At 34.3% G+C, this 18,350-nt stretch overlaps 2 protein-coding genes across 4 annotated transcripts; both read left to right on the top strand.

Annotated features, from left to right (window-relative positions):
- Positions 1-1,827: 1,827 nt before the first annotated feature.
- On the top strand, positions 1,828-8,126 carry LOC113706536 (uncharacterized). The gene is made up of 3 exons (XM_027228459.2): positions 1,828-3,203; positions 6,316-6,433; positions 6,990-8,126. Exons 1-3 carry the CDS (start codon positions 2,433-2,435, stop codon positions 7,562-7,564), a joined length of 1,464 nt encoding a protein of 487 aa, XP_027084260.1. The 5' UTR covers positions 1,828-2,432; the 3' UTR covers positions 7,565-8,126.
- Positions 8,127-12,235: 4,109 nt separating this feature from the next.
- Positions 12,236-16,130, top strand: LOC113706532 (UDP-galactose/UDP-glucose transporter 2-like). Of its 3 annotated transcripts, none has more exons than XM_027228455.2 (8): positions 12,236-12,836; positions 13,509-13,537; positions 13,631-13,832; positions 14,123-14,365; positions 14,487-14,588; positions 14,946-15,053; positions 15,182-15,443; positions 15,814-16,130. In XM_027228455.2, exons 1-7 carry the CDS (start codon positions 12,711-12,713, stop codon positions 15,440-15,442), a joined length of 1,071 nt encoding a protein of 356 aa, XP_027084256.1. In that variant the 5' UTR covers positions 12,236-12,710; the 3' UTR covers position 15,443; positions 15,814-16,130. The 3 variants fall into 3 exon arrangements, with proteins under 3 accessions (XP_027084256.1, XP_027084254.1, XP_071918382.1); XM_027228453.2 differs by lacking the exon at positions 15,814-16,130 and having other exon boundaries at positions 12,236-12,471; positions 12,657-12,836; positions 15,182-15,730; XM_072062281.1 differs by lacking the exon at positions 15,814-16,130 and having other exon boundaries at positions 15,182-15,730.
- The last annotated feature ends 2,220 nt before the right edge of the window (positions 16,131-18,350 follow it).

Raw genomic sequence — 18,350 nt, 5'->3', positions numbered from 1 at the left:
AATCTATCACTAAGAAACTTTAAGAGAGAATTTATTCAAATAAGAGAAACTAAAAATTAGAAAGAATGCTCCCTTTTATGAAGAAAGATTGATTTGATATCTCTCCCATGCAAAAGATGAAGGGCATTTTGATTAGAGAGTTTTAGGGAGGAGGAGTAGGAAAGAGATTTAGAAAGAAGAAGTTCAAGTGACCATTGTCATGCTTAACCATATCCTTCTGGTGCTACCGTGCTAGTAACATCTTAAGATGATTTAGACAAACATTTGCCACTAATTACACAGAAATTTGGGAATTTTAATTTTTTTTGTTTTAATTCCCTTATGTTTGCAATCTTTTATAACCTTTCGCTCTATTTTGGGGCAGGGTACCTAATCCCTTTCGACAAGCAACGTATATGTAGCAACTCTAATCCCCCCCCCCCTCTCCGGGGGCTCTTCTGTTTATTAACGCTTTCGGCCACGGGCTGTCCTTTTCAATTTTTACCATATTTAATCAATGTAATAATGTTTTATCAAAAAAAAAAAAATTTTTATGTAAAATTACATGCCGATTTTGTATCTATGGATTATTGAATTATCTCACATTATTTTTCTCAAACCATTCAATCACATCTAGTAGCCAAGGACTAAACAACTTAAAACATTTGGCCTTATGCACATTGCTACAATGCATGCAACCCAAGAAATAATTCTTTAAACATCGAAATACTTGTGCAAAAGTTAGGTAATTAATATGTTCTGCAATATTACGTGTATTTTTTACAATGGTTATATAGACAAACAACCATGTATATATAGCAATTTATTTAGACTCAATGGCTGGAAGGATATATGCAATATTATATAGTGCAAGTGAATTTCAAATAGGCGTATAGCAATTTTATTTTATTTTTTATTAACTAAATTTTGATGATACTATTCTATTTGATTATTTTCGTGAGTTGAGCTTAAGAAAAAGTTGAATCAACACCAAACCACATTTCAACACTTTCTCATATCCTCAAGCAAAATTGCTTTTAACATAATACTCCTATAAATCAGTAGAAGAGTATTATTGTATAACAAGAAGGGATGCTTTCAACTTGAGAAAAAAAAAAAAAAAGTATTTGAAAGTAACCAGGAAATCCCATCAATCGTACAGGTGGTCCATATTTTGGCTTATTGATTTGTTGCGATCGGGAACTCATAAAAATCTTTTTTCTAACGAGTTCACCAACACAAAATACAAGGACGATTTTTACTATTTTAGCATCTATTTGATTCAATGAAAGGAGGACTAAAAAACTTGTGGTCTAACTGCAATAATGACAAAAATTAAGACACCTTAAATGCAAAGCCATGATTAGTGCTGACCAGTTTCAGAGATTGAAATCGTGAAGGTAGTGATGTCATTAAATGTATATTCACTCCTAGGCATGCATTAACTCCCTGAATTAAATGTAAAATTAAAAGATTAAAAAAAAGGTTTTCCTGGCGAATATATTATCTTATGTTGCACTTATATGTTTTTCTTAATTAACATTACTTTTTTTTCAAAATTTGAACACTTGAAATTCGTTTTAATATAGACCAAAAAAATAAAAACTATACTGGGCATGCAAAAAAAAGAAGCGCGTGACTAAAACCTGTAGATTTGCAGCACATATTTTTTTCGATAAACAAGGTCAACTGGAGGTCATTAGTGAGTCTAACACTAACACTAACAGCCGAGATTTGCAAACAAACAAATAAACAAATCTTACACGTACGTACAATAAATTAATCAAAGACGATGCAACTTCAAACTGACCCAAACTTGAATAGAAAACATTAAACTAATCAAACTTGAGATTCAAAAAACCATCACTACAATCCAAGAAGCTTCTTCTTCTGCTGCTCCACTCCCTTCTATACTTTTGTCTTTCTCTTCCTCCAGCAACTTTGCTCCGCAGATTTGCTCATATTTTTATCAATCCATCCACCTAGCCGCTCCTTCCTCTCTCTCTCTCTGGATTCTCAGTGTCGATCCTTCCACTCTGATTCAATTTCTTTTTTTTTTTTCTGCAATTTTCCACCTTGAGATCTTCACCTCTCGAAGCTCCCTCTCACCTTCAATTACTTCTCCCCCAGGCTTCTCTAGCATCCTTTCCTCTCTAGCTATAAATACAGTAGTAACCCCCCCAAGCATCAAACTTACTACTTTCTTGGCTCTTACTCGGAACTTATTTCAACTGTTGCCAATGTGCAATACATTTATCACTTTCATTTACTTCCTTCACCTGCCTTTGCATTCAGCATTTGAACTCAAATGCTCTCTCTTTCAGTTCTGATCCTTTCCCAGCTTCTCCATTAACTAAGCTCCGATCATCATTTCTCTGCCTTTTCTTCACTATACCTTCGGTTAAATTTCCTGTCTCCCCCGTGAATCTGCAGCTCATTCTTAATTAGCTAAAATGGAGCTGAGTTTAGCAAAGCCGCAAACGTTAAGAAAGCCATTGATGCTAAAGGATTATCTTCTTGATGATCTGAGCTCGTGTTCCTCGAGTGGTTTTCGAACATATCCACGCAGACAATGCTGCACTTCCGTTGGATTTCTCCTCGAAATCAACCTCAAGAACAAGCCACCTAAGCACATCAAAAGACCACCTCTTAAAAATCCCTCAAAACCATTACCATCAGCTTTTCAAAGAGCAATTAACGCCGTCAAGAGCCTCCCATTTGCGGCCATCAAGTCTTCATCTTCCACTTCTTCTAACAAGCTCAGATTAACTCTTTTACCCAGAAGTCTCTCAAGAAAGCTTCTCAAACGGAGCTTCTGGAAGAGAAATGATCGGAAAGAGATCCCACGGTTGGAACCCATTAGCCAGCTCATTGTCCAGAATACATCTCCGCCGTCGGATTTCACCGCCAGCACCGCCACCGGCGATCGCTATAGTTCTAGTAGCGAGAGTAACAGTTGGTGGGACTGTGATTTTACTGCCTCAGATGATTCCACCGCCAGCGGTAACTCTTCTGAGGTTAAAATTTTAAATGAGATCCACCACGATGTCGTTTTGATAGAGAATACTTTCAGAAATAAAAATTACTCCTACTACCTTAGCAAGCGTTTACCAAACGACAAAGTGGTCGGCAGCAAAAGAGCAGCAGTAAAAGTCGGTGGTGATGATTCCATAGCCGCAACTTCCAGCAGCAGTGATAGCTGCACCAGCTCTAATGTCATCAAGGTCAGTCTTTTGCTAGTGGTCCAATTAAATTTTATTTTTATCTGCAAAAGAAATAAAATTCTACTAAGACCCCGTTTGGACAGTCATTTTTCTCGGCAAAAAATTACGTCAATTTTTTGTGATCGTATTTTTTTATTATCTTTTTTTCTCATATATATACATATATATATATATATATATATATATATATATATATATATATATATATATATATATATACATCAAATCGCTATAGCATTTTCATTTTTATGATGGTGCAGTTCGTTCTTGATTTGTTTACTTCTCCCTCCATGTACATCCTCCCATGTCATTGTTTTTTAATTGCTTTTGTATGTTGTTGAGCCACCTTTGACTGTGATTGTAATAAAACGTCTAGAATACAATCATCTTTACCATCCATTCCATTATTGATGCCTAATAATTGTACTTGACTTTGCCTTTCTAAAGCCGTGACAGAATTGGGAACACAAACCAAAATGGTAGTTGATGATTTGCATTTCTCTAGTCTGTTCGTATCATTGCATGATCAGTTTACCCGAAAGGAAAAGTTTAGTAGGTAAAGCATCTCCATCATTTGAGTTTGTTTGGATAAGAGTTTATTTGGATGATTTATTTGAGATATTTACTGTAGCATTTTTTATGATGTGATGTATGTGAGATAAAAAGGTGATTGGAAAGATAAAAAGGTGATTGGAATTTGTGAGAATAAATTTTACAAACCAAATTCTCTCTATCCAAACAAACTCAGTTTTCGAAGTAGTATTTACTTGTTCATACCATTGTACCTTTGTGCGTATGTTATATGGTAATTGGACAAAAGATGGAGATGAATGATAATTTGAGTTACTAAGCGGGACGTTTTGAATTTATAGGTATCGTTTTCGTTTGTTAAAAAAAAAAAAGTGGAAGATTTTGAATTTAGAATCTCTCATCTTACCTTACTTTTACTGTCTAATTCAATTCTCCTCTTCCAAGCTATTGAATTATTAATTATTAGTAGGGTATTCAAAATTTTGAAAATTTGAACTGGTTAAAATAAATGTTGAGGGCTTTTCGAGGAGAATAAATTTTCACAGCGGTAAGGATGGAGCCAAACAGCTGGACCTACCGGGTTTTCTGAGGATGCACACGTGCGGAAAAGTATTGGGTACTGCATCTCGAGACTGCGAAACTTAAATGCCATTTAGTGATCCGACGGCGATCATTCCGCCAAGTGTCGTCTACTGGCAAGATGTGCGGTGTTCGAATTCCTTTAAGAAACTTAGGACACGGGTGTGCGAAGTAGCAGATTGCTCCTCCTTGGTTCTATTTTCCTAAATTACCCTTGTCCGATATTACTAATAGGATTCACCTATAAATTAAGTAAAGAATACTGCTAATTCTGGGCGCATTAGTATCAGGTATTTTCGTTCAATTAACTTAAAAATTGGAACTAGGACAAAATATAAGGTATATTCAATTCCATTTTTCTTCTTACTTTTTCCCCTTCCCCTTTTGTTTAGCAAAGTGACTTGAAAACATTGTTGATTGTCCTAAAACCTAATAAGCCACTATGTTAATACGATTGAGTTAATTGAAACATTATTAAAATGTGCAAATTTGTAGAATCAAAATAAAATACTTCTTTTGTACCAAATAAATTATTTGTTCTAATTACTTGTATCTTTTATGCTTATCTTTTGTTGTCAAAACACAGCATTGGGCTCTTGATCACGGGCACAAAACTGTTATATTGTATATTAATCTTTGACGGTATAAAAATAGTTTATTATTTGTTTGAATAGTTAACTATCTTTAGATTTAAATGGTTTCTCTCCCTCTCTCCTTTTTTTTTTTGTAGACGAACAACCAATCTTCAAGAACTTGACAAATAGTTTGTTAAGCTAACATAAAAGAGAGACAGATTAGATGATATTAAAAAAATTATAAATAAGAGGTGTAAAATTTAAGTTTTCTCACTTACACTCGAAAAAAAAAATGCGCTAAAGACCGCCTATCAAAAATTAAAGAAAGGAAGGTAAACCTAAGAAGATTATTAAAGTTGGCACTAGGCAGGCAGGTGTCTCACACCTTGTCAAATTAGTAAGGGGGTTGACTTCTGACCTTCCAAGAACTGGTCTTGGGATTAACGTTTTACTTCTCGTGGGCCTTTAAATTTTGTGCCCATTTGCTTACAAAAGAAACATCCTAGTAATTGTTTGACCCAACAAACAATTAATCCATTTTGGACAGAAAATTCTTAATATAATGATTTTTTTTTTCGGTCTAGACGGATATCATGAAATCACCCAAACTAATCTCTCAGGTTGGGTAGAGCTCGTCCCAAAGATGTTCAACAACAATAATAAGTGAGAGTTGAACTTGGGACCTTACGAAAAAGACAGGCGACCAGTTCCAACCGAACCGAGCTACTCACGGGAGCTAATATAATGATAAATCGTTGGAAAATGGGGTATTAACTATTAAGCGGTCCTACTTAGTACTTATCCATCAACATCACATTTGTTATCCATCATTTCTCTTTTTCTGAATGGTTTCGGAATCTTTATCCTTTTCTGAGAGAGTATTTATTTTGTAAGGACCTGCCAAAGTTCAATGCATAGGACATTCCAATGAATGAATACGTATTTCATGCTTTTGTGGCATTTATTATGAGACCAAAACATGAATATAAATGCTACTACTACTGCTAATAATTTCTGCAGGTTCATGTGTTCTCTCTAATTGCCATAAGCTTGATTGAATGTTGGAGAAAACTTTTTGAGGGCTGACTATGGCCTGGAAATCTTTTTACTAGAAAGGGATGATACAGGGAAAGAGGGAAAGTTCCCATGAACCTTCGGAATCAACTTGACCTCTTGTTTCTTTTTCTCCTTATGTTTGCGCTGCATTAAGCAGCCCAGATGAACTACTCGATCAAGGGGCTTTGTAGCCCACTGTGACTTATGTAGAGATGGGTTTTTTAGCCCCAAAGAAAGGAAAGAAGAGTTAATTGACTTTCTTTTTTTTTTTTTTTTTTTGCTTTTTGGGTTCTCCAAATTATTATTATTATTTAAGAAATGTTTTGTACTTTGGTATTCTAACTTGAGTTTAAATCGTGAAATATGAACAGAAGTGGCCAAGTGAAGATGAGAGGGAACAGTTCAGTCCAGTGTCCGTGTTAGACTGCCCATTTGATGAGGATGATGAGGTTTCCTCACCTTTTCAACATAGACTTGCACGTATGGAAGGTGACATCTCTCTCGCTCCCACAGCAACTAAATAATCATGCCTTTCATTTTGAGGAGGGCAAAATATCTATTTTTTTTTTCACCTTAAAAATCTATTTGAGATATTCTTTTTTTTTTTTTTTTTTGGTTGAGGAAGAGATATTCAAGTTTGTTTTCATCGTTGCTCTCCTACCTTTTTTGTCCTCTGGATAACTATGCCATAGTCTAATGGACTGGAAAGGGTCTCATAAAGGCCAATGAATCAACTCTGAAAAGTCCGACACATACATTCTTTTTTTTCAATCCTAGCTATAAATTGTACGATATGTACAAGATAGATAATAGTTTGGACTTGCCCAAAATTTAAAGGAAAAAAAATGCCCTGATTTGCATTTACTAACTAAATGACTTGATTTGATTTCTTCTGAAACTGATAGTTGAGTGTTGGGAACAACATGGTGAACTTTCTGTTATAGATAGTACAATTGGTCGCCCAAACTCAAAATCAAATATTAGGCAAATTTTGTGAATTGAAAGTGTCACTAATTAAGAGAATGTGTCAACTTTTGGTTAGCAGGAACTAAGAAAAGGCTAATGAAGAAGATCAACAGATTTGAAAGGCTCACTCAGCTGGAACCTGTGAACCTGCAAAAAAGAATTGCATTATCAGAGTCTGATCAAGAATCAAATGAAAGCCCTCAGCGTCATTCATCAGAATCTGTCTTCATATTGGACAGCGAAGAGGAGGAGAATCAAGCATCGGATAAACCATTCAAATTGCTTCAGCTGGTGAAGGCCACAATCCCATCAATCAGCCAACATTTCAAGGCTGATCATGACAACCTACTCTTGGATTTCTTTAAGGAAGGAATGGAAGAGGACAGTAGCAGCCACGAACATGCTAAGGTGCTAACTAGAAGGGTGAAACTTGATGATGAGCTGCTAAAGGTCGCGAATAGCTGGATTATGGGGCAACCACGCGAACTGTTTCTGGAATGTGATGTGCAAAAGAACAGGGAAGCTTATATTCGCGACATGGAAAGAGGATGGACGTGGAGGAAGCTGAATGAGGAGAAACAGGAGGTGGCCTTGGAGTTGGAAGTTGAGGTTTTTGCTTCTCTGATGATTGAGCTGTTGAACGATCTTTTATGATCCTATAGCTAGAAAGCCAGCCGGCCAGTTTTAATTAGTTGCTGTTTATTGGAGATTGGAGAATTGTCCAGAATATGCAGACGGTGGTAAGAGGAAACTGGTCCAGGGTGTTTTTCATCATTCGGCTGCCATCACAGGAAGGCTAGACGTTTGGCCGAGCATCGAACTTTTTTAATCTTCATAGGAGAAACATCCGCGTTTTCCACTTTAATAAATTTTGGTCTTACTTTTGGGGAATGTCTAGGCGTAGAATGGTGAAGCTTTGAGATTTTAGGTGTAGCACTAATGATTATCCATCTTTTTTCTCAAGGTTTCACCATTCAAGTTCCTTTAACCCAGGTTATTGAACTTGTAGAAGCCCAGACCATTCGAGTTCCTTTTCTCAGTCTTTAGATTTTTATTTTTTTTTTATACTTTAGTCTAGCTATAGACTTTTTAGTTTAGAGTTTAGACAGTTAATATACCCCAATTAACTTCTGAACTGCAGAAGGCTATGGGCAAATATAGGTATTTGAGATCAACTACCATCATTTCCACAAGGTAGAATGATCATTTCGTGTAAGATTCTTACCTAAGAAACTAAGTGGAAGAACAGAAAAGAGATTCGGCAAAAAAAAAAAAAAAAAAAAAAGAGGCAGCGATTCAATTGAGTTATTTGAGCAAAATGACAAAGAAAGTAAAATGTGCCATTTGATGTTTCAATGTTGGTTCGTGGGTCAATGCTTCAACCTTTAAAATCTAAGACGCCTAACACAGTTCCCAGCGCTTAACAGGACAATATCCTGTTAAGAAAAATCTTTATTCGTGTCCTGTATACCAAACTCTTGAAGAATAACTGGTTTCTATTTTGGTTACATTGAAGAATGCTACTCAATATGGAGTCCTATAAATGAAAGTCAAGATAAATGTACCATTTGGCCATACAATTTTAGTTTTAGGTGGTCCATCATCAAAAGAATTGTTGCCAAATGTGAAGTTTGTCTCAGTGCCTAGCCTGCCTTGTGCTTGATCTTTGTTTCGACAAAGGCATGTTCACGAAAACGATTTCGTGCATCTCCAAACTCGCAGTCCTTCATGCCAGTAAAACATACTACAAACAACTGTTTATACTATATCCATTTACAAATAAATGGCATAGTACTTCGCCAAATACTATGGGAGTGTTTTTCAAATACAATAAAAATTTTTAAAAAAATACTTTAAAAGGTAATTTAAAAATTAGTTTAAATTTTTTTAAAATTTTAAAAAATATCTCAAAATATATTCTAGAAACTCTTCTATTCTTAAATATCCCAAAATATTTTCTGAAAATATTCCAAAATATAATCTAAAACTCTGCTACAGCAATATTTTTTAAAAACATCCAAAAAACAGCTAATCCAAACGGAGCGTATATGATTAGGTAGCAAAATTATTGAGAGAATAAAATTGTCGTTGAAAATCTGCGTGTCCAAAGATGCTGTGAGTTCACCATTGAAAACCTCATAAACACAGAAAGTCAAAAGGGTTTGCTAATAAATTATCATGAAGAGGCTAACGTTTGTTAAGTCACCTTAAAATCTAAACTTGCATGCCAGTAGTAATTTGCAGTGGATGAAAACAACTAAAGGGGACAACTGAAAAGTCATTGTTTATGTACAGCAAGTCTATACTAAATTTGGATTGGGCTTAACACTTGCTGGATGCATGCTAGGTATGATATCAAATAATGTCATAGCTGCTAAGTAGTTTGGGAGAATCTCCATATTCAGTGACAGAACCAAAGATTCGTTGCAACCTCAGATGATGTTTGCCGAAAGTGTTTGATGAACTGGGACTTGATTCAACAATAAGCAATGACCAAGTTATATTCCGAGTTATCAAGTGTTCAGCATTCAACGCCACTACCAGTGGGGTTCAAAGTTGATTTGAAGAAAGACTTGGTTTAGGGTTTTGACAAGGTACAATTTGGACGTAGAAATCACTATTCACGAGTACTTAATAGTTCGAGGACGTAAAAAGAAGTTAAATCCTTCTAATTATTCATACAACATGGAGACGTAGATATTTGGCTTTCTTTTCTTAGAGAAAAGCCCGAGTCAAATTAAACCAAATCATGATCTGTATCACACAGAATAGGATCTGTTTTTGTTTTGTGATATATGTAGCCAAAATTAGAGAAAATGAATAACTACATGTTAAGAAAAAATAAATGTTATGGTTTATTATGTAGCATACGCAAGTATAGAAAATGTATGGTCTTCGATTCAATTTCTCTTTTCCTCTTTCCATTTTTAAATTTCATTCATCCCCTACTCAAAAAATAAGTATACAAGAAATAGAAGTTAAATTGAAGATTTTATCTTTGGACATAAAAGAAGATATATTATGGACAGTAAAGTGTATTTTCCCATTTTATAGGGTAAAACTCGCAAACTCACGGTGTTTAATAATTAATGAAGTTTTTAGGGATTAGAGGGGAAGGGTTTGTAAGTAAGAGATTATAAATTTAAAACTTCTCACTTATAAAAAAAAAAAATTTTTAGAGACTTATAGCATAGTTATTAAACCTGGCCCGACCGGTGGTCGAACCGATCAACCCGATGAACCGGCCATTGGGCCTGGCTGGGTTTTCGATTGGATCGTTTCAGCATGTAGACCGTTGACTAGTCAACAACCCGGTGGTTGGACTGGATTAAACCGGAAACCCAGTCGATTTTGTGGGAAAAAATTTGTTGGCTTTGCCAGGAAGCAAATTCAAACTCTAGCTAAAGCTATGATATGCTTACCACCAGGCTACTTCTCCATATGTTAATAAAATAGCTTTCTTATAATATATAAATGTTTTTTCAATTCTATCTTTTTTTAAACAAATTTATTTGAAATCTTTTAATAAAAATTTATGACCCCAAACTTTATAAGTTATAAAATGGATTTCAAAAATAACATATTACATAATTCATTTTAAAGATATATATTATTTTTAATAATTTTTTGCAGTTAAAATTTGTAAATAAGCTAGATAATTACACTAAATATAGATAAAATTTTACACTTGAAATTTGGTGGATTACTAAATAAATTTATGTTTTATTGATTCTTATATGAATTAATTATTCTATAACAAATTAAACTAAATGAACATTTGCTATAACATTGTTTATTACAATTTATATCATTATTTTATATCAAAAATTATAAAACATAATATTTAAATATATTTAGTGACCCACTAGTTGAACTAATGACCCATTGACTCACCTCTTTCGCCGGGTTTCCTCCCGAGCCGGGTTTAATAACTATGACTTATAGTCCTTTACATCTCAAAAATTAAAACTTTTTTGACAATTTTTTGGGGGTTCTTCTGCCTATACCGGAGAGCGCAAGATAAAAAGCGTGTTTAGTGTCATTCTTTTCATGAAAGGACAAATTTCTTCTAAGCAAATGTTGCAACTCAAGAGGTGGGTGATAATTTTATAATTTTTATAAAGGAATCAAGGTTGAATGGTTAGAGAATAATCTTTCGACAAAATAGAGAATTGCATCCAAATTGTCAATGCCAAGTTGTAGGAATTAAAATTTAATTGACTTGTAGGAATTAAAATTTAATTGACTAAATGAGACCAATCAAGCATGGCTTCTGAAAAAGAAGGCCATTGACCACGAAACGGCCGCCCTTGCTCAGACTCTAATAATTCTTGCAAGTTACTGAGATATTCAATGGATTTTCCTTAACTGACGCCAATAAGCCACTTTCTTAGGGAATTAATTGGCGTCACTTAACTAGCTACCTTAGGTTATACGCGTAAACGTATTCAAACAAAGGAATTGCACTAATCATCCCTAAAGTTTAGGGATGGTCCTAAATTGGCCCTCCCTTTTTTACTATTCCAGTTTCCAATTCTTACTAAAATCTTCATCTACGAAGTGCTAACAAACAAACAATATGCACTTCAATTGTGATTAATGTGAAGCACGGCTAGGGTTAAGAGGGCAAACTAGTTTTGCCCCTCTAGCACCCAAATATTGGTTTGTCAAGGATTGTGAAATCCTACCCTAAATTAGAATACGAGAGGTATGGAAAATAATTGAAATCTAGACATTATATTACAATATATTTGATATTTAATTCATATATTTTGTCATTTGAATGGCTAGAGTTGGGTTTCTACTTCTTCTTCTTCTTTTTTTTTCTAATTCTAATGTTGCTAGAATATCCACTTGGATTTAATGCAACAACATTTGTTGACAATTAAATTTTGTGGTTCATGTGCTAGAATTCAAAATTAAGCACTTTTCGTCACTTATTCCAATTAAAAACTCATATGCATTTTTATCTTTTCTTGAATTTAGATCTCCTTTATGCATTTGGTGTTCACACCATGTATTAAAATGATATTTGTCTATTCTAGTAAGAAAGACGTGTCACTTTTTATTATATTATATAATTATAAAATATAAGAGAGCAACATCAAAAGTGAGGTAAATAATCAATTATCCTATGTATTCCTAGTAACTAGAGAGTAGGTATCATATTGTTACTCATGAGGTTTCTTGAACTTAAATTAAAATACAAAGTTGATTGTTTTGTACATCCTCATTAAAAAGGTGGACCAAATGGCGACCACCCAAAATTTTAGGGACTATAAATACAATTCCCTCCTCAATATTTGTAGAAGTGCCCTTCACATCTGCCCCAAAAAACGAACTTACTCTCTTCCTCAGAGTCCCTCCTCCTTTCAAGGTTCATTGAGTTTCCAAGTCTGAAACAGAGAACCAACAGAATTCCAAACAATTTGGAAAGGGAGAAGACAAAGGAAACGAAACACCCCCATATTGCCTTTTCTCTACCTTTCTCCTTTTGAATATTCAAATTTTAACAATTTACCATCAACAGATAGAAAAGGAACCAAAGAAACAAACAGATTGTAAGAGAAGTTTACTCTAGTTCTGATACTTTTCTTGTTCTTGTTACACTTTTTTTCTTCCTTTTTGCGTCATAGTATCTTTCTCTCCCCTCCTTTCTTATTTTGTGGGTTCTATTAGAAGTTAGAACTGCCTATAAGGCCATGCAATGCAACAAGAATTGATGTAAGTTTGAGTTTTTTGTTAGTCTTTGTTGGTAGAGGGAGGATAGAACAGTACAGAACAAGAAACAGAGGAAAATATGAAGAACGAAGATCAAGCAAGGTCTCTTTTTGGGATTTCTTTATCTGATCGTCCCAGATGGCAGCAATTCGTTATTTGCTCGTCTGGTTTCTTCTTTGGTTATCTTGTTAATGGCATTTGTGAGGTGGGTTTTTTTTCCTTTTCCTTTTTGCTTGAGGCCTTATACTTTTCTCAATATTCTTTTTTTTTTTTTTGGTCTTTTAAAATTAACTTGTTTGTGTTCTGTGATTGATGATCAATTTCATGCTGGGATTTGGTTGTTTATGTTGGAGGATGTTAAAGTGTTGGATTCCAATGCACAATATAGTCAATGATTAGAAAAAATAACTTAGTTGCATGTGTGTGTGAGTAACTTTTTTGACTATCACATTGATGGCTTAAGTCGGTATTGATAATGTTGTCTGTTCTGTTTGGTGGTGTCAGTTTCATGATTACATGCGATAGAAAATTCAATGTGAATACGGGAATTTCCTGGAAGGTTTAGGACTGATTGATTATAGATTGACGACTTTATTCTTATTCTTTGGGCCGTCCAAGAGGCTAAAAGGAATGTGTTGGGTTCCACAACTTCTAGCGATTACAATTTTGACATGAGTTATGGTGATTTCAAATTTCAATTCAAGCACTCCTGTAGTATAACAGACTTGATTGTTGCCGAATCTATCTGTCAACTTTATCATGTGTTGATCGGGCCTATTAAGGTTATTCTTTTTTTCTGAGCAACATGAGATAAAATTATGAAATATTGGAGTTTCAAGATTTATTAATGACAAATGAGTTGATCTTCTGTTTGCAGGAGTATGTATATAACCGGCTCAGTTTCAGGTTTGTAGTTGTCAAGGTCCTTATCATTGCCACTTTTTCTGTTTGAGATTATTGCTATGCCTGAATTTTTTTTTGTTTGGTAATCTTTTCCAGCTATGGATGGTATTTTACCTTTGTACAAGGTTTTGTGTATTTGGCACTGATACACCTACAGGGTTTCACTATTAAGCAAATGGTGAATCCATGGGGAACTTATGTAAAGCTTTCTGGTGTTCTTATGGGTTCTCATGGATTGACAAAGGGTTCGTTGGCTTACCTTAACTATCCTGCACAAATCATGTTTAAATCCACAAAGGTATGAGCCATCTCTTGTCATTTAGTTCTTGACATCATTCTGCATAATTTTAGCAGTAGATGAGCAAGTCTATTTGCATAGTCTTTGGTATTGTTTTTCAGCTTATTTTCAGTTCAACAGATGATATTTTACAAGATAGGATCACGACATTACTAACTTTGACCTCTTCTATCCGATGTATGCTTGTAAATATGCTTTTGGCTATTTGAACTATCTCTTTTAGGGTGCTTCCGATACTCTCTAGAGAGTTTGAAATTGTTTAATTACGTGCTTATTTGTTGTTGGATCAGGTACTGCCTGTGATGGTGATGGGAGCCTTTATTCCTGGCTTGAGAAGAAAATACCCTCTCCACGAATATGTCTCTGCCATTCTTCTAGTCATTGGCTTGATTCTCTTCACATTGGCAGATGCCAACACTTCTCCAAATTTCAGCATGATTGGGGTTGCGATGATTAGTGGAGCTCTAATTATGGATTCATTCTTGGGTAACTTGCAGGAAGCAATCTTTACCATGAATCCTGAAACAACTCAGGTGCTCATCACTTCTGATAGAGTGTTTGTCAATGCTGTTCCATGATTGAAAAGATATGATGACAACAAAGCGTAAATCACTTTTTCTTGAAAGCTTTACATATGATTTCTGATTCTCGCAGATGGAGATGCTATTTTGCTCAACAGTGGTTGGGTTGCCTTTCCTGCTTGGACCAATGATAGTAACAGGCGAGCTGTTCAAGGCGTGGAGTTCTTGTTATGAGGTACACAATACCATATCATTCCATTGCACTGAATCTTCTTATAGAACAGTGTGTTGTAAGAAAAGAACAAACAAATTTTGGAACTGAATTAGCATGTGGAGATCAAAATATATCCACTTCAAACTCCCAGCAAGAATGGATTTTTTTGGCTAATGTGTACTACTATCTTTCGGTTGCGAAAGGAGGTAATGTGCACTCCTTAAACACATGCTACATTTCTCATAAACAGACTAATTAGTTCGCTTTGGATGTCTAGGAATTTGTTTAGCCATCCATCATATCATATATGCTTCATTCCACTTTACTACTAGCTGTTATATAGTTCTAACAGGATTACATTGGTCACAATATTTGCAGCATCCTTACGTGTACGGGGTGTTGGTCTTTGAAGCAATGGCCACATTTATAGGTCAAGTCTCTGTTCTATCACTCATTGCTTTGTTTGGGGCTGCCACTACAGCTATGGTAATTGCACTGTCCCTGACCTAGTCCTCCTGATATTTAAACATTCATTTGTTTTGGTATGGAGGATTCTGTTGTTTCCTATTGTATATTGAAGCTGCGTATTAACCAGCAGTTTTGCTGTCAAACAGATAACAACAGCAAGGAAGGCAGTTACGTTGCTGCTGTCATACTTGATTTTCACGAAACCTCTTACTGAACAGCATTGTTCTGGTTTACTACTCATAGCCATGGGAATTCTAATCAAACTTCTGCCTGAAAATAAACCTCCTACTCGAGTTTTGATTCCCAGCACCAATACAAAGCAGGGCAAGTCTCTTTTGAAAGAAGTGAAGAAGCCATCAGATAATAAAGGAGACGAAGAAGATCAAGGGAAAAGCCCGTTAATCTGAGGTTTACAAATTGTAGCCTGTTCATATGCAGTTGCTTTCTTGCTTTTTTGGCTTCCTTGTACCTTCAAAGACTTTTAGATGGTAGCTGGTGATTTCTCAATCCCACTGCAGCAGCCTTTTCGCTTTTTTCATTTTATCATTTTCACATCCCATACGACTCCTTGCTTAAGTTTTGGACTAGCTTTACTTGTAACACTATTTGCATAAGTTAAAATTAGTTTATATATAGCTTCAAATGCTGAGGAATCGTGATGGAATGAAATGTCACTCTGAAGTTTGGTTGACAAATTCATGGTGAACTAGTCTTGAGTTTCCAATCTTAGGAAGATCGAACGGGAAAATGCATCTCTTTTTTTTTTCGTGTCGCGCAGGAAGTGGACCCGCAGATTATTCCTCACCCTTCACAACTTGTTGACAGCAAGGTTTGAACCAGGACTTAAGATTCCATTTTCAGCAACCTCTACGATTATCATGAATGTTCGTGATTGGATTGTTTCACCTCCGCTTCCAATAGCACAGGGGTAGCAAAAGAACCTAATGATGTTTATCATGTTGTGGCTCAATTGGTAAGGATTTTGTTCTTCTATTAGAAGCATACGACTTCAGCTTTTGCTATGTTTGTAGGTAATTCATAAGAATCATTATTGTAAGTCGCCCTTTGCTACCCGTTAAAGCAACGTTATTCTTGTTTGGATCGTCAATTATTTACAAAATTTTATTTATTTATATTATTAACATATTTTTCAATCACTTTTTTATCTTATATAATATACGTCATATCAATAATAAGATCCTATATTATTTCTTTTTTTTTTGCAAAAAATATCCCGAATAATCTACTGTACAAACACACTATACAATTATTTGCATGACCTTGGAATGGGATGAATCTCCTCTCTTTCTCAAAATATCCAATGATGATGTATGGCTGCATATTCAACTGAGTTGAGTGCACTTCAATGGCCCATGGTATCATCAATCACGTGATGAACACTCGCAAAAGTGGTAAAGGTCTGATATTCTTATTCTTAGATAAGATGATATAACGCTTCAGGATCATCAGGGTGAACCATCTTAACCTAAATCTTTGTGGCATGTGATGCCTAATTTCCTTTCACCAGATAACAGAAACGAATAGGGTGAGAGATGGCAGGGCCATATTCTTTTATCTCTTCATGAATAATTAAGAAAATTAAAAACCTACCAAAGCCACTTTGATAAGCAATCAATTTACTTTATCAATACATATTATATACACTGCCAATATATACACTATCACAATTGGATGAATGATACATGAGCAAAGGAGATTTGGAAAAGGATATTTTTATGATGTGCTCTTGCCCAAGTTTCGGGAGACTTGGAAAAGGATCATGGCTATGTTTGGATAGCATATTTTTTCAAAAAAAAAATTTCACTTGTATCATAAACACATTTCTTAATTCATCTTTTTATATTTTCAACCACCTTTTTATCTCATACACATCAAGTCATAAAAAAAATGTTACAGTAATTATTCCAAATAATTTTTTGGAATAATGCTCTATCCACAAAGCAAAAATCATGTCTAACACGCGTTAACCAAACAACAAAAATTAGGCCATATGAGCAGACAAATCAAAAGCCCATAAGCTTAATGGACACTGACCTTCACAAAGAGGCTCGGCCGCAAGCCTAAGATAGAAATTTTAGTGGTCCCCATTACTTCAAGATACAGGACTTTTGTCATACGTGGGCCATGCCTGATAAAATTACAGCCCTTCGTTGTCGGATCTCTGCTATCAGTTGTCAAGGACACATTATCATGATTTCCCATTTAAATACATTAATTCATATTTTGTTGTATAATTCATTAAAGTTTCAACTCATCTTTAATGAGATTTCTCCCTGTCTCCCTCTTGGTTTCTTAAAAGAAATAACAATTTACTACTCAAATTTTTTAAAAAATATGAATTAGTTATACGAGGAATAGAGAAGCAGGTTATTGTTACAATAAGCCAATTAAAATTCATCTTGAAATCTTTACTTTAAATAGAAAAGTAAATATAAGTCTATTGCCAACTGGATACCGAATCAATATTTTTTGGGGTCGGATGCCCATCGGACACTGGTTAAAATATATTTGAAGTATTACATTTTTGAAAATGTAAAATTAATTATAAAATGTAAATAAATAAAAGAAGAGTACGTAGGATTAAATAGAGAAAATATATAAATGTAAGAGAGAATAATACATATATACATAGTAGATTAGATGAATTTTAGATGTGTTAACATATGCTCATTAGAAAATCCCATATATATTTTTTAGATAATAGGCAATGTTAAGTGGTGTTTGTAAATGAGTTTCTCTAACAGTCCCATTAAGCACTCGTTAAAATTATTATAGAAAAATTGATGGCTTGGATGGCATGGGTAAGTGAGTGTAAATGAAAGATTTTAGTTCAAAATCACTCACTTATATTAGAAATAAAATTACTATTTATTATCTTCTCTTACATTTATATATTTTCCCTGATTAATCATTGTTTTCCAAATTTTTAACACCTGAAATATATTTTAACAAGAACACTCGTTAAATAGACTTTATTTAGATAGCTTGTTATATGAAAACTTTTTTTTGTTTATATTATAAATACGTTATTTCGATCATCCTTTTTTTATGCCATATAATTCAAATTAAAAAAATTGTAGACTATTGTTTCAAAAAGAATTCTAAATTATCTTCTATCTAAACATATTTGTCTAACTAGTTTTGTACCCATTTGTTGAATGGGAGTTGTTTAAAAATAATAAATTATTTAGTGTAGTTCATAAAAATATTTGCATAAAATACAAACTTATTGTATGATCTATTATAACCTTTCTTAAATACATTACTATGTGCACATTGTTATTCAAAAATAGT

Source organism: Coffea arabica, chromosome 8c (genome assembly GCF_036785885.1).
Source record: "Coffea arabica cultivar ET-39 chromosome 8c, Coffea Arabica ET-39 HiFi, whole genome shotgun sequence".
Lineage (NCBI taxonomy): Eukaryota > Viridiplantae > Streptophyta > Magnoliopsida > Gentianales > Rubiaceae > Coffea > Coffea arabica.
This window is presented reverse-complemented; position numbering and strand designations above follow the sequence as displayed.